The sequence below is a fragment of the Exserohilum turcica genome (assembly GCF_000359705.1).
Source record: "Exserohilum turcica Et28A unplaced genomic scaffold SETTUscaffold_3, whole genome shotgun sequence".
In the NCBI taxonomy this organism is placed as follows: domain Eukaryota; kingdom Fungi; phylum Ascomycota; class Dothideomycetes; order Pleosporales; family Pleosporaceae; genus Exserohilum; species Exserohilum turcicum.
In genome coordinates this window covers 2,162,959-2,177,562 of record NW_007360136.1, presented here as the reverse complement: position 1 = coordinate 2,177,562, position 14,604 = coordinate 2,162,959, and the positions used below count along the sequence as shown (strand labels likewise).

At 56.0% G+C, this 14,604-nt stretch overlaps 5 protein-coding genes across 5 annotated transcripts; 3 read left to right on the top strand and 2 right to left on the bottom strand.

The window, feature by feature from the left end:
* Positions 1–2,013: 2,013 nt before the first annotated feature.
* SETTUDRAFT_117806 (uncharacterized protein) lies at positions 2,014–4,909 on the top strand. Its single transcript, XM_008029437.1, has 5 exons — positions 2,014–2,354; positions 2,417–2,550; positions 2,606–2,854; positions 2,903–3,748; positions 3,799–4,909. Exons 1-5 carry the CDS (start codon positions 2,150–2,152, stop codon positions 4,702–4,704), a joined length of 2,340 nt encoding a protein of 779 aa, XP_008027628.1. The 5' UTR covers positions 2,014–2,149; the 3' UTR covers positions 4,705–4,909.
* Positions 4,910–6,219: 1,310 nt separating this feature from the next.
* On the top strand, positions 6,220–7,202 carry SETTUDRAFT_163870 (uncharacterized protein). Its single transcript, XM_008029436.1, has 3 exons — positions 6,220–6,575; positions 6,624–6,666; positions 6,775–7,202. Exons 1-3 carry the CDS (start codon positions 6,243–6,245, stop codon positions 6,888–6,890), a joined length of 492 nt encoding a protein of 163 aa, XP_008027627.1. The 5' UTR covers positions 6,220–6,242; the 3' UTR covers positions 6,891–7,202.
* Positions 7,203–7,515: 313 nt separating this feature from the next.
* SETTUDRAFT_179696 (uncharacterized protein) lies at positions 7,516–8,259 on the top strand (the record flags this gene model as incomplete). Its single annotated transcript, XM_008029435.1, has 1 exon — positions 7,516–8,259. The coding sequence occupies one exon, from the start codon at positions 7,516–7,518 to the stop codon at positions 8,224–8,226; it is 711 nt and encodes a 236-aa protein (XP_008027626.1). The 3' UTR covers positions 8,227–8,259.
* A 141-nt stretch (positions 8,260–8,400) lies between these two features.
* SETTUDRAFT_163869 (uncharacterized protein) lies at positions 8,401–10,572 on the bottom strand. Its single transcript, XM_008029434.1, has 3 exons — positions 10,356–10,572; positions 9,362–10,282; positions 8,401–9,302 (listed from the first exon to the last, which is right to left on the bottom strand). The coding sequence occupies exons 1-3, from the start codon at positions 10,381–10,383 to the stop codon at positions 8,650–8,652; spliced, it is 1,602 nt and encodes a 533-aa protein (XP_008027625.1). The 5' UTR covers positions 10,384–10,572; the 3' UTR covers positions 8,401–8,649.
* A 681-nt stretch (positions 10,573–11,253) lies between these two features.
* SETTUDRAFT_32385 (uncharacterized protein) lies at positions 11,254–14,253 on the bottom strand (the record flags this gene model as incomplete). The annotated part of the gene is made up of 2 exons (XM_008028833.1): positions 11,254–13,922; positions 13,953–14,253. The coding sequence occupies 2 exons, from the start codon at positions 14,251–14,253 to the stop codon at positions 11,254–11,256; spliced, it is 2,970 nt and encodes a 989-aa protein (XP_008027024.1).
* Between the last annotated feature and the right edge of the window lie 351 nt (positions 14,254–14,604).

The window sequence follows — 14,604 nt, the reverse complement described above, 5'->3', positions numbered from 1 at the left end:
ACGACGCATGGAGCTGCTGATCAGTGACGGCATGTTGTTTATCGGCATTTGCACCGAGAGAATTCACGCAACCGCAGACACCCGCCCAGCAGCACAAGTCAGGCCAGGTGCAGCGGGAGCTCGGGCGCCGCGAGGGGAGCTGCGAGGGGTTTGGGCGTGGGCGTGTTGAAGTTCCCATTACAACGGACGAGCCGGGTGCATTGTGCTTGGTTGCTTGGGACGCATGCGGCGGCAGTGTGTGTGTGTGTGTGTGTGTGTGTGTGTGTATCTGTCAGTCAGTCAGTCAGTCAGTCGGCATGCCCGCCCCCCGGCCAGCTGCCTCTCCACACGTCGTGCGGCCGCATTGCCGTGGGTTGGACGCCAAAACAAGGCGCGTCGAGTGGGCGTGTATCTCTGGCCGGCACTGCGCCAGATAGAGCCAAGTCCTGGGGGCATGCCCGATGGCCGTGTGAGACGGATGGGCATGAGGAGGAGGAGGACGAGGGGCAGAGGAGGGAGGGGGAGGGGGAGGGGGATGAGCAAGCGGCGGCGGCGGCGGCAACAACAGCAGTGTAGTGGTGGTGGTGGTGGTGCTAGTGCTAGTAGCAGCAAAACGTCGGGGCGGACGAGGCAGCAGCAGCGACTAGTCGATAATACTTGTACATAGTTCCTGGGGCGGCTGACGGGCGGCGATGGGTGGTGGTGGGTGGGAGTCGATACGGGCGGGCTAGCAGGAGGTTGCTAGCGGACTACTAGCCAGGAACGAGCGGCGTCGCTTGGGAGCGGGGCTTGACCTCTTTGGGCGCAGAGGGCCGGGGGTTAGGGGAAATTGAGCGGCAGCTGACCAGAGTTTCAGAAGTCGCCCTGGCCTTCCCTGTCGCTTTTGGGCGTGTGCCTGTGCCTGTGCCTGTGCCGGAGCCTGTCGGTGCCTGTGCCTGCAAAGGCGCGTGCAGAGAGAGAGCGGCGAGAGAGAGAGCGGCGACCCCTTGTGAAGCTCTCCCTAGCCCTACGCTGCCCTCCCAACAGTCACAGCGCCGCGTGCACACAGCGTAATACCAGAGACACGGCTAGCAGCACGACATCGACACGCACACGCACACGCACACGCACGCACAACCGCACAACCGCACAACCACACAACCACACACCACACGTGCACGCCCACACCCACACCCATACCCGCGCCCACATACACGCATACACGCCGGGCGCCGTTGCTGCTGAGGCCCCCTCCGCCCCCCTCCCCCTCCCCCTCTCCCTCTCTCTCCCCCCTCACTCTCACACCCACCCCCCCAGTCGCTCGTTCGTGCCCTATCTGCGACGAGCCTGCCCGTCGGTCTGCCTGTCTGCCCGTTCACCCCCCCTCGTCGGCCGTCCCACACGCGCCTGCAGCAGCAGCGGCCTCGTGCATGCTCTCCCCACGCCTGGCCCACTTCTCACCCATTAGCCCATACCGACTCGAGCGACTGAAACATCTGCTCCTTCCCGCCCACCCATCGCTCCTGCCCGGTGTCCTTGACCTGCCAACGCCGCATCAACACAATACGCGACCGCCCACCACCCTCTCCGACACAGACATCCATCCCCCCCCCTCCCCACACGCCACTTGCTCTTGTGCCTGTCTGTCCTGTCCGCTCGCTGCCTCTCCCGTGCCTGTCCTGTCCCGTCCTGTCCTGTCCCGCCCGTCCGTCCGTCCGTCCACGTAGCCCAGCACGCCCAAACCCAGCACCGCGCCCGCTCTTCTGGAATGTCGCATCTGCACCACTGCCCACCACACGCCGTCTGAGCTTGCCCCCCCGCACCAGTCGCGTCCCTGGCACCCGCGACACACGATTCGCCCTCGCCCACGCCCACGCCGTCGCCGCCCGCCGCCCGCCGCTGCTTCCCACGACACCAACGCGAATAATTCGGCCTGCATCGCCTTCTCCTGCTTGTTCGCGACAAAGCCTCCTCACTAATAGCCGAGCTTTTGCTGTCACAGACTCGCTGGACGGGCCCTCCCGCTGCAATTCCACCGTCGACGCGGATCGACCGCCCTCCACGCCGTGGCGCACAAAGAAAATCTCCCCTTTGCCCTGACGCTTTGCTATTTCGCTAGCGCCGCAACATACCCTCACGCTCCCTTTCTGGCTCGCAGCCCAGCCCACCCGACCCCCCAGCGACGCCCGCCATGGCCGTCTCCATGCTACACGCCCCCTCGCGGGCTTCCACGTCGTCGTCGTCGTCGTTTATCCCCGTCTCGCGCCAGAACACAATGTCGTCGCACGACGGTTCGCGCTCGGTGCGCCAATCCAAGCGCTACTCGGTCACGGCCCTGTACCTGTCCATGTCGGCAAAGGACAAGGAGCTGGAGATTGAAGATGACCTGGCAAGAGGTACGCCGGCCCCCCGCGAGAGCGCCCTTGCTCCGTCTCCGCAAAGCTGACTCTGTACACAGCGCAAAAGGTCCTGCGAGAACTAAAGGCCAAGATCTCGTCGCAATCCAAGAAGAACTTTGTCCTCGAGAAGGATGTGCGCTATCTCGACTCGCGGATAGCCCTGCTGATCCAGAACCGCATGGCGCTGGAAGAGGTGCGTCTATGCCAGGCATGCGCACGAATACATTCATACTGACTGGTGCATGCAGCAAAACGAAGTCGCAGACCACCTCGCAGACGGCCTTGAACTGCAAGAAGGCTTCTTCCCCAACGACGAAAAGACACAAAAGTACGGCAACCTGCTCTTCCTCCTCCAGTCGGAACCTCGACACATTGCACACCTGTGCCGGCTCGTCTCCATGGCCGAAATCGATGCGCTGCTGCAGACGGTCATGTTCACAATCTACGGAAATCAATACGAGAGTCGAGAAGAGCATCTGCTGTTGACCATGTTTCAGGTAGGTTGCGCATCTGGGCTCGGGAGATCATAGCTAACTGTTCTATAGTCTGTCCTTACGTATCAGTTCGACAATACCCCGGACTATAGCTCGCTACTACGCGCCAACACCCCCGTCTCGCGCATGATGACTACATATACCCGCCGAGGGCCTGGTCAAAGCTACCTCAAGGTGGTGTTGCAGGATAGCATTAACTCCCTCATTGAGCTCAAGGATCTGGACCTGGAAATCAACCCCCTCAAGGTGTATGAGAAGATGGTGACTGAGCTGGAGCTCCAAGGAAACCTGCCGCCCAATCTACCCAAGGGAGTCACTGCCGAGGAAGCCGCGGAGAACGAGACGGTGCAGAATATCATCACGCCCCGGGTAAACATGCTCATGGAAATTGCCAACAATTTCCTCACAACGATTATCAAAGGCCTCGAGGAGACACCATATGGCATCCGATGGATTTGCAAGCAGATTCGAAGTCTGTCGAGACGAAAGTACCCGGATGCCCAAGACCAGACCGTGTGCACACTGATTGGCGGCTTCTTTTTCCTGCGCTTCATCAACCCAGCCATTGTCACGCCAAGGTCATATATGCTCATTGACGTGCTGCCAGCGGAGAACCCCAAGCGAACACTGACATATATTGCCAAGATGCTGCAGAACCTGGCCAACAAGCCGTCGTATGCAAAGGAGCCGTACATGGTCAAACTGCAGCCTTTTATCCACCAGAACAAGGAGCGCATCAACAAGTTTCTGCTCGACCTGTGCGAAGTGCAGGACTTTTACGACACACTGGAGATGGACAATTACGTTGCCTTGTCCAAGAAGGACCTGGAGCTTTCGATTACGCTCAATGAAGTGTATGCCACGCATGCGCTCTTGGAGCGACACGCAGCAGAACTCGTAGGTGTAGCACGGTATGCATGACGGGCAGTGTACTAACGCCATGGCAGGCAAAAGAGGACAGCTCGCATTTGGGCGTCATTCTTCAAGAGCTGGGACCGGCGCCGGCTCAGCTTCCGCGCAAAGAGAACAGGGCCATCAATCTTCCGCTATTCAGCAAGTGGGAGACACCGCTCGACGACCTGACGGCTGCGCTCGATATTACGCAGGAAGAGATTTTCTTCATGGAGGCCAAGTCTACGTTTGTGATGATTCTCCGCTCACTACCTGCCAACTCGTCCATCACGCGACGGCCACTCCGACTGGACCGAATTGCCGAAGCGGCTGCGACGACCAAGAACGACTCGGTCATGGTCAAGAAGGGCATCCGCAGCATGGAGCTACTGAGCCAACTACAGGATGCTGGCGTGATTGACAAGGAGGACGGGTTTTCGCTGCTCCGAGACGAGGTGGAGCAAGAGCTTGTGCACCTGGGATCCATGAAGGATAAGGTGATTGAGGAAACCAAGAAGCTCGAGGAAGTTTTCCGGACGATCCGAGACCACAACGGGTTCCTGGTGAGCCAGCTGGACACGTACAAGTCATATCTGCACAACGTGCGCAGCCAGTCGGAGGGCAAGACGCGGAAGCAGCAAAAGCACCAGGTACTGGGGCCGTACAAGTTTACCCACCAGCAGCTGGAGCGAGAGGGCGTGATCCAGAAGAGCAATGTGCCGGAGAATAGGAGAGCCAACATTTACTTCAACTTCACGAGCCCGCTGCCCGGGACGTTTGTGATTTCGCTGCACTACAAAGGACGCAACCGCGGGCTTTTGGAACTGGATCTCAAGCTGGACGACTTGCTGGAGATGCAAAAGGATAACCAAGAAGACCTGGACCTGGAGTATGTTCAATTCAACGTCAGCAAGGTGCTGATCCTCCTCAACAAGCGCTTCGCTCGCAAGAAGGGATGGTAGATTCGTCTTCTCCCAGCGCGCGACACGTCACGAAACATGTACGATACCCCCGATTGTCACTACGTATTCCCCGCTGTTTGACGCCCGCACCACCGACGCTTACGCTCTCTCACATTTTTTTTCTCTTGCCCAATCTTTGAGCGCGGTTGCATCTACGAAGCATTCATTCGCATCTTGGCGCCGGAGTATGGGAGTCGGTTGGGCGCTGGTTTTTGCTTGGTTTTTTTTGTTTTGTTTTGATTGATTGATTGATTTACTTGGGAGGATACCCTGGATGGCGAAGACGGCATAGTTGCAATATGGTCGTCTGCTCGGGCGGGTTTTGACTCACCACGATGAAAGTGGGGGAGGGGGTTGGGGGGGTTCTGGTGTTATTATCTTTTTTTTTCTATTTATTTCTTCTGACGCTGGTATTGAAAAGGGCAGCCGGCACACGCGATGGCGCCCTGAGCAGGATTGGAATTTTTGGAAGATACATGTTCATAGTCTCTCGTTACTAATAGGTATGGATGGGATGGTGGAGGTGGAAGGGCACGCAGTGGCGTGCGGGTACGCGAATGGCGTTTGTCTTGTTAGTGTGGTTGGATGTAGTGTTGGGGGTATGGATTTCGGCCGGACCGAGTTGCTCGTGTTAACATTTTTTATTCACGTCTTGTTTCTTTTTTCTTTTCTTGTCTGCTGTAGTTGCTTGAGCGATATCCAGATGTACAATAGGGAAGGCGAAGGCGATGGTGGTTGGGGCTGCTAGCGTACGAGGCAGTGCGCGCTACTATTTAGTTAATCCAAGGGAGCTGCAAGGCTCTTGGGTGCTTGACGGGGCTGACTCGGCATGGTGTGCATGTGTGTGGTGCTATCACTATCTTGTGGTGTCGTGGTAAGGCAGCGTTCCAGGCGGTGGCGGCGTTGTCGACATGTCGACAAGTCGGGGCGACTGGGAGTGGGCCCTGATACGCGCGCTACGTCACCTAGCGGGCATATGGCCAGGCATGCGGGATAGCTCGCATGCTGCAACAGGCTGTGTGTGTGTATCGTGGCGGGCGGCGCTGCCGACAGCAAAGAGGGCGACGAGCGCTGGCAGAGGAGGAGGAGGAGGAGGAGGAGAGGATGGTGCTGTGCTGTCTTGTGCTGTGCTGTGCTGTGCTGTGCTGCCCTCATGCACGCAGCACGGGTGCCTGTCACACGCCCGCACTAGCAAGTCGCCCTCGACCCACGGCCAGCCAGCACCCCCGGACCGATCGTCAGGCGGGAGCAAGGTGGTGCGCCCTCATTGGCCCACGCCCGCGTCTCATCGCTCTATGCTTGGCCGAGTCAGACGAGGCTGCGCGGACAACCGCCTCCCATGTCCGCTTCGTCTCTCTCCTCTTCTTCTTCTCCTCCTCCTCCTCCTCCTCCTTCGACCCCGCCCTCTCTCTCTCTCTTCCCTTGTACACTCATGGTTCTGCGTTGCTTCCGGCGTCTTCCTTGCTGCTGAATTTGCTACTGCTCCTCTCCTTGGGTCTTGGAGTTCCAGTCTTCTCTTGCTTGCCAAACCCACAGCCATGGCCTCGTCGTCCAACGCTATTGCCATTCCCCGCCGCAAGGACAAGCACCCCGCCGCTTCCCGCCACTCGGTCGACTCATCCTCTTCGTCGGCTGCTTCCACTCCCAGCACTCCCAGCTACAACCCCAATCCTCGCAACTACCACTTCTCCCCGACCGACAGCCGCTTCTCGTATCGCGGCTATGGCGGCGGGGAGAGCAGCGCCTCGTCGCCAGGCACCAGCCCCCTCTCGGCAAGCACTATGCGGCGCAGGGAGAGCTTGATGAGTGCGACGTTTTCAAAGGCGGAGCATACCGTCATTAACGTGGGAGAGGAGGAATGTCCGCGCTTGGTATGTCTTGCCGTGGCTCGAGGGACATACGCAGCTGACAGCTCGTAGATTACATGTGTGAAAGCTAGCCAGGGGTTTGATTGGAACCAGGGTATGTCTCTTTTCCCATTTTCTTGTTGCTTTCTCCAGAATGACAAAATGCTGTTGTGCCAATTGAACATGAACATGATGCTAACTGCTCGCGTGTGCCCGTGTACAGAGATCTTCCTCCCCTCGTACGCCGATTACCACTTTGATGACCTCGAGTGCCGCCAGGATCCCGTCCAGGACATTATACTCACGGACGAAGAGATCAAGAACATGTTTCCGTCATAGCCGCGCTCACGCTTGCTTTCCATCTCTGCTGTACTGCAAGGCTTCAGCAGATTACGTGGGAGACGAGGTGGCACGCTACGATATGGCGCAATGGTTTCGACATGTAAATGCTTTGGCAATCTTTATAGCACGGCGATATTGATTTTCGGGAGATATGGGCTGGGATGGCGTTTGGCACTATCAAGGCGTTGGCATGTATACTAGATAGTGGGTCACGGCGTTGTCGGATGATTCCTCACTCGCCGCTCAATGGAGAGCATCTTGATCTAGCAACGATATACGAAGAGCCTTGAATGAAATAGTACACAAAATTGATCTGCATTGCATTCTGAATCTCGCTGCTGGTAGGCTGCCTCACTGTGTAGTCGCGGCGTGGATGCGCCGGCCCCACACCTCGGCTTAATAGCGTCTTATCGATTAGGGCGGGCGCTGCAAAGTCGCGCTGCGCGGTCCAAGTTCCGCGTTGCAAACAACACCAAAACAATACCACCCGCAAGCACGACCCTCACGACACTGAATACCGGAACGAACCCCCCGCTTTCAATCGCAAAAGAATAGCCAACAATCACCACGCATACCACCCTTTTTTTCACCAACCCCACTACCACCACAACCACAAGCCATCATGGAATCCGAACACCGCAAAATCGAGCTCCAATCGCCCTCGGACCTCGCTTTCGTAACATCTCAAATCCGCGCCGCCGCCCGCCAAAAACTCGACTTACACCTACCCCCCGTGTCCGACGCCAGCGAGCCCGACGAGCTGCGCCGCAACGTCGAAGACCTCGTCGACGCCTTTGTCGCTCAAGTCCTGCACGGCATGCGGCAGAACATTAGCATCAATGGGCTGGACGTTGTATCTACATCATCTACATCATCGTCATCACAAAACGGCGGTGGCGTTGGTGTAGAAATGCACGACGGAACTGGAACTGGAACTGGAACGGCAGAAGGAGAGTCGCTGGTTGAAACCGAAGAATTCGAGCCGTTTGACGAGAAAACGCGTGTCCAGCTCGCAAAAGCTATTGCAAAGCGCGATGCGCTCATTGCCAAGATCAGTAAGCATCGGCGGGCCACACCCGCGGCGGCGGCCGAGGCGTGGAAAGACAGGTTTGAGAAGGAGAACCAGGATATGGCCAGTTTGCTGTTGCAGCATGATGCTAGTATTGGTAGTCATGCTGTGCCAGGCGTGCAGAATATCCCGCGACAAGACGACGTGGCGAGGAATTGGGAGAGAGCCGTTGACGGCTTGCAGAGACTCAACAAGGGGTTACCGGAGACGAGGGCGAGGCTCGAGAGAGCCCGTCATGTCGTGGGGTATTTGGAGGGCGAGTAAATAATGTCTTTTTGCATAGACTGGGAGTGTGGCACTTTTTTTTCTTTTTTCTTCTTTTTTTTTATATCCGTTTTGTGGGTTTGCGGAGCGTGTTGATATCGGGAGTATATGGGATACCCAGTGTTATGTTGAGTCGTTTGTTTAGTGGTGCTACATGTATTGTCTGCATAAATGAGTGCGTATTACTATGTATTCGATATCATGATGATGATTACCTTGTATCGCATATCGCCAATCTAAATCTAGTCTTTACCGCTACGTATATCCCCATCTCTTCAACCAAGGAAAGAAAAAAAAATAAAAAATAAAGTCGAGTCATCACCTCATGTTCCCCCCCGAAACCATCCATCTCATACAAATACATCTTCCTCCTCTTCCCCCCAAAATCTCTTTTTCCCCAACGTCCAAAATGTGATTTTTTTTTCAAAACCGACTAATATCCCTCCCAAACAGCCAATTCACAGCCCAATACACAGGCACAAGCACTTTATTCCTCCAGCTGACGGTGCGCGTAATGTACGCGCCGCGCCAGATAATCCACGCCACATAGCCCTGCAGGCGGCCGCCCCACTGGCCGCCGCCCTGGAAGAGCGCATTCCAGTTTCCAATGTAGGCCAGCGTGCCCAGGTCGCGGTATGTAAAGCCCGTTGTGTGTGCCATGTTGGTGCTCTTGTTGAGGTGCTTGGCGAGCCAGACTGCTTTCTGGCTGGCTACTTGTGCGGTGGCTGGGTACGAGGTGCCTTGTATGATGCCGCAGTCACCCAGGGCGAAGACATCTGGGTGGACGGCTTCGGTTACAGCAGGTGTATTCTGGTTGGTATGCTGTGATGGGTTTTCCGGATCGTTGTTGTTGTTGTTGTTAGTATTATTCGCAGGCACGAGTTTGACACGGAGATGGGCGTCTGTGATGATGGAACCTGATTTCGCGTCTTTTTTCACGGTCCAGCGGATTTTTTCAGAGATGCTGCTGCTGCTGGATTGAGGGGTTGAGGGATTGCTGAGGACAAGGTTGGTGGGTGCTTCGCGGACGCTCGAGAGTGCGTTGTGGACAAAGGGATTTTGCATTAGTCCTGTGCCTGGAGAAAGGTAGTCATGTTAGTAGGAGTTTGTGTTGGATTAAAAGAACTCGACTTACTCCATACGCACATGCCCACGCCAATTTCACCCTGCTCCTTGACCTTGAGCGTGTACAGATGCGAGTCTTCTACTGTCCCCAAGTTGCTGGTTTCGACGGGCGCTCCGGCACGCAGTTCCTGGACGTGATGACTCGTTTTGATATCAATACCTTCACGCTTGAACTTTTGCATGGCGTAGCTCGCTAGCTTTTGGTCGAACATAGGCAACACCTTTTCAGCGACATCGTACACGGTAATCTTGTGGTACTTGATGAGTTCCGGGTACAGCTTCTTCATGTCTTCGTTGATGAGATCGTGCAGCTCAGCGCTGAACTCGATGCCAGTTGGGCCACCTCCCACAACCGCAAAGTTCAGGAGTTGGCGCTTCATATCAACAGGCGTCGTGGGGAGAGCCGCGCCTTCGAAGCACGCGAGAATGCGGTTCCGGATTCTGCGTGCGTCGCCCACGTCTTTGAGGAAAAAGGCGTGTTCTTTGACCCCCGGAGTGCCAAATGTCTGGCTGTAGCATCCCACCGTCACAATCAGTTTGTCGTAGTCCACTGAAAACAGCCTTCCCTCTTTACTTTCCTTCTTCTTCTCCAGAGCTCTCTGCTCCTCGGTTTTGCCCGCATGGCGATCAGTCGTCAGCGCCACGCCTGGCTTGGGGTCATCGACTGCCTCTTCGACAGTAATGGTACGGTTCTTGAAATCCACGTCGTCGGCCCAGCCTTGGATAAATTCCGCATTGGTTCTGCGACTACGCACAGGTTCGAGTGCGGTCCTGAATTCCAGCGTTCCTACGGCTGTAGACGCAAGCAGGGGGGTAAAGGCAAAGTAGGACCGTGGAGACACGACAATGGTCTGGTATTTTGACGAATCAAGAGTACGGGCAACAGTAAAGCCAGCCCAGCCAGATCCCAGGATGACTACGCGCTCTCGATCTGAATATGTGCTGATTAGTTTTCTGGTCTCATATGGACATGGATATCTTAGCTTCAGAAGCCTAGTACATACTGCGTCTACCCTCGTTCAACTTTTCCATTGTAATCAGTCTCCGCTGTCCCAAACTCTGTCCATTCATCAAAGCACCGCCAACCCGACATGATGGTACCGCACGTAAGATGCCCGTTCTCATTGTGCTCGCCGAGACCATCCCCCGAACGCCCCGAGGCAATTGTGGCGAGCGACTCGACAGCATAATTGTTGCTGTAGAAGCAAATTGGCATGCTCCAAATGTGAACCCGGACTTACTTTTCTTACACTATGAAACATTTTATTAGGGGCCGCCTTGACAAGGCCCGCCAACCGGGTTGTTGCGGGAGGAATGCGACTATGACGTACCGCTGGTGCAAGCTTGACGCGCCGAACTATGGCCGATCATTCGTAATTGACAGCGGAGGTCCGCCCCGCCTTGAGACTGGAAACATGCTAGTAGCGTTAAACGGTTAGAAAGGCGAAGCTTGTCTTTCAGGTGCTGTGCACCGGACGAATATAGGAAGACGGGTCGCGGGGAGAAGCGCTGTCAGCACCCTTTCAACAAGCCGAGCCAACCCGAGAACACATGGCTGTGACTTTGACAGACAATACACCTTTGACACACTTTGGAAAGAATGTACGTCTTTGCAAAAGATTGGTGAATGCAAAGAGTAATAAAGTAGATAACGTAACTAGGTGTTGGAAAGTTTGACTCGAACAGTCACAACGGAACATACAGAATTGGCGAAACAAGTTTCATTCGTATACTTTGTGAAGCTACCAATTGGTCTGAAAAACGAAAGGGGGTATCAACGACGCAAATCATACGTGAAAAAACATCAAAAGTCTTTTGTCCGGAACTTTGCAAACTCCAAATGTAGGAACAGCAGACTGTTTTGCGCTCATATCATCCTAGCAGAGTAAGTTTCTGACCATCTTATAGCTCTGCCCTCCTAGTTTTTGGGCTCTTTGTTGGTTGGGGGTTCACAGAATCGCCTGTCCTAGCGCGCTTCAATTTTGTAGGTCCAGACGCCATGCTGCTCGATCCGCTTTGCCGGCTGCGTCGCTGCTCTATCTGTTGAGCTTCATGAGCACCGCCAATTGGGCTGTTGAATCCACTTCCACCACCTGCTGTCGCTGCCGAGCTACCAGCAGGAATCTCTTCAGCCAAGCGGTCCGCAAGTGCAGCGTCATACTCACGCTCACTCGCGCGAACAGCATTTGGGTTTTGCTGGCGAGCAGTAGCGAGCAAGTCGACACTGCCATCGTCGCTGTCTTCATAGTCGGACTCTGACTCTTCAAAATCGTGCGAGCCGGCTGGAGCAATGTTGAGAATTTGCATGGCTGTCGCTGGGCAGTCGGATGAGTCGGATCCAGGCTCAGAGGAGGCGTCGGATGCGAGATCGGAGTCGACGTCACCAGAGGAACAGGAGTCAAGAGGAAGGAAAGAGGCGGGCGGAAGAGTAGAGTTGGGTAGGTCCTTGCGTGACGCGGATATAATCTTCTCGTGGATAATGCGCTGAGGGCTCGAGCGCGGAGACTCGTCTTCTAATGGCCCCGCCTCCGAGCGGAGTGCTTGCTGAATGGCCTTGGGGTAGAAGCTTGTCCGGCGATGGGCGGCCACGTGCGACGGCATGATTGGTATCTGCGAGCGACGAACATGGATGGAAAAGTTGTCTTCTGGTTGCACACCGCCAATGCCCGAGGCTTCAAATTCTATGACTTCTGGGCTCGTGTTTCCACCGTCGTCCCTTAGGGCCTCTGGTGAGAAGCCAAATTCATCATTGCTAGAAGCAGTACGCGATCCATTGTTGGAGTCGATATCCATGGCCGACGACTCCAACGGGCCTCGGCGCTCAGAAAGTTCGTTGGAAAGACTGGCCTGCGATGAGGGGCTATGAGCTGCGCCCAGGGGCTGAGTGGTGATGGGCTGGTAGTTGCCAGGCATTGTGAGGGAAGCTCCATTACGATCGCCGCTAAGATCAGTACAGAACTTGGCCTTGGTGTAGAAGATCATGGGTCCGTCGTCACGCCTACGGGGCTTGGATGAGGAGCTCTGCATGACTGAGCTGCTGAAGCCCGACGAGTTGCCTGCCTGCTGCGGCTGGTAAGAGTAATTTGCCGAAGAATCAGCGTCGAAGCCATAAAACTCGTCCTCATTGTCAGAGTCTTCCTTGTGGAAGAAGAGCGGCTTGTATGCAAACTTGCTCTGTTCCCTCTCGCGCTGGTAACGCGCCAATCGCCTTGCCTGGTCGGAACTGACAGGGTCGCTGCTGGTGCCACTATTCCCGGTCTTCATGCGCTTAAACGGTGACATTGATCCTATCTCGTTGGGCGAGGCGTTGCTGTAGTGCTCCGATGAGCTTTCGCCACTGTGCTGCGTGACATCGCGACCACCCTTCCATCGAATCTTGCGTCCGTCGCGAGAAATCTCGAGGTGGCTGCTATACTCATGCAGTGCGTCCTTGACAAACTCGGGAGTGACGTTGAGCGTGTGGAGTTGTGCCATGTTGATGAGCAAGTTGAGATATATCCAGCCATGGCCGAGTGGCGCTTCTCCGGAGTTCATGTCCGGCGGGGTAAAGCCAAGATGACGGATATAGTTCATGTTGTCGAGTGGTATCTGGGCACGGTAAGGGTCCAGGTCCAAGGGGCGAGTGGGTCGTTGGTCAGGGGAGGAGCCCGAACCAGCAAAATCATGTTCCTCAATGTGCAGGGCAGGTCGCAGTCCTTGGATGGTCTCGCGGTGTTCCACCTCGTCTTCGTCAACAGTGCGGTCAGACATGATGCGAGCTTCGCGCTGGCCTTCTGGTCTAAAAAGCTGTCCGGTTGCTTCACGTTGCTCGCGGTCCGCTGTCGCCGCCGACTGGGCGACTTCTTGCTGTTGCATTGGCTGCGGGTGGGATCCGGGCACCGACCGCTTGCCAGCAAATATCTGCTCCAAGCGCCGCACAACCATCTTCTTCTTTGACTTTTCCGTCATCAGGACACTCCTGTTGTTGGGCATGAGCCCCATGGGGATGTCATGGAGGTAGGATTGGATGCTCTGTTGCTGGCGGCTGTACGCTGACCGGGTCATCTTACGGTCCTTTTCCTGGTTTGATGCTCCTGCAGAGTTTGGACCGGATACCGACATGGATGCATATCCAGACTCGGCAAAGCGTGATGTCGACGAGGCGGTGTTGTGCGTCTCGAGTGCTGGGGTATACGATGTTGATATCTGGGCATAGTCGTTGGCCGTTCCATCGTCAAGCTCAGCTGCAAATTTGCGCAGTGTTTCTTCCAGTTCCTTCTTCTTGTGATCGGGCAGGCCGTGGAATCTGACTTCGAACAGCTTCTCCTCCTGCAGATGGGCATCGTAGAGCTTCTCATATTTCTTCAGCCTCTGCTTGAGCCGCTTGTTTGCGACGGTGAGGTCGTCAATGACGCTTCGGAAGTCCTCAGTGCTGCTGCCATCGGTGCCTATCTGGCCCAAGCTGGGGCGGTACGGGATGGCGGAGTGTGTCTGGTTGTGATGAGAATGCTCGGGCGGTGTCTCGGAGGACGATGAATTTCGGAGGAAGAAGGGCGGCTCGTCTAGACGAATGCGGTGGTTAGCAAAATCTCCTGCGGCGAGGGATTAGAGCTACCACCTACTGTCAACAAACGTGGTCTTGCTCTGCTTGGCACTGTTGTTGGTCTTCTCGAACCATTGTCCGGCGTCACTACTCTCGCCGGAGCTGTTCTTGTGCGAGTTGAGCTGTGACGACACGCTCGACGGGGGGTTGGCCTTGTCGCTGGCCAGAGTTGGGGAGCTGCGGCTGGTCGTCTGTTCCTTGCCTCGCAGGCCCGACGTGAAGGGTGGCGGGCTGTGTCGGAGCGAAACGGACTTGTGTGCGGGCGGGCGCCGGGGATGGTTCTTGACAGACTTTGGTATGGTGCCTGGAGGCTCGTTCATGGTTGCTGGCGTCGAGTTACGGGCTACGTGCAAAGGGCGTTCCCCATAGGCGCAAGAGGGTCGATATCGGAGCGCTGGCGGGTGCTGGCAATGTGGAGAACGAGGGACGGACGCCACGAGGCCGGGCAGGGCGCGGGAGGGCGGATTACCGAACCAAAGTTGCCGTTCTAGTCCGAGCTGGAAAAGAATCAAGTGTTTCCCACGGCGAATACTCGGGCGGTGAGTTCTGGCGGAGGGGATGAGATGGGGTGGGCGTCCTGGGGGCGTCCTGGGGGCGTGGGCGATGAGGCTGGTGCGAGAGCAGAGTATCGGACGAGCAGACTTTCTGGGCTTCTGAGCGTGGAACCATGA

Coding starts and splice junctions, on each gene's coding strand:
- SETTUDRAFT_117806 (XM_008029437.1), top strand. CDS start 2,150: ATGGCCGTCTCCATGCTACACGCCCCCTCGCGGGCTTCCACGTCGTCG. Junction 2,551..2,605: donor ACCGCATGGCGCTGGAAGAG/GTGCGTCTATGC, acceptor TGGTGCATGCAG/CAAAACGAAGTCGCAGACCA. Junction 2,855..2,902: donor TGCTGTTGACCATGTTTCAG/GTAGGTTGCGCA, acceptor ACTGTTCTATAG/TCTGTCCTTACGTATCAGTT.
- SETTUDRAFT_163870 (XM_008029436.1), top strand. CDS start 6,243: ATGGCCTCGTCGTCCAACGCTATTGCCATTCCCCGCCGCAAGGACAAG. Junction 6,576..6,623: donor AGGAGGAATGTCCGCGCTTG/GTATGTCTTGCC, acceptor GACAGCTCGTAG/ATTACATGTGTGAAAGCTAG. Junction 6,667..6,774: donor GGGGTTTGATTGGAACCAGG/GTATGTCTCTTT, acceptor GCCCGTGTACAG/AGATCTTCCTCCCCTCGTAC.
- SETTUDRAFT_163869 (XM_008029434.1), bottom strand. CDS start 10,383: ATGGAAAAGTTGAACGAGGGTAGACGCA. Junction 10,283..10,355: donor GTTGAACGAGGGTAGACGCA/GTATGTACTAGG, acceptor GCACATATTCAG/ATCGAGAGCGCGTAGTCATC. Junction 9,303..9,361: donor CGTGGGCATGTGCGTATGGA/GTAAGTCGAGTT, acceptor ACCTTTCTCCAG/GCACAGGACTAATGCAAAAT.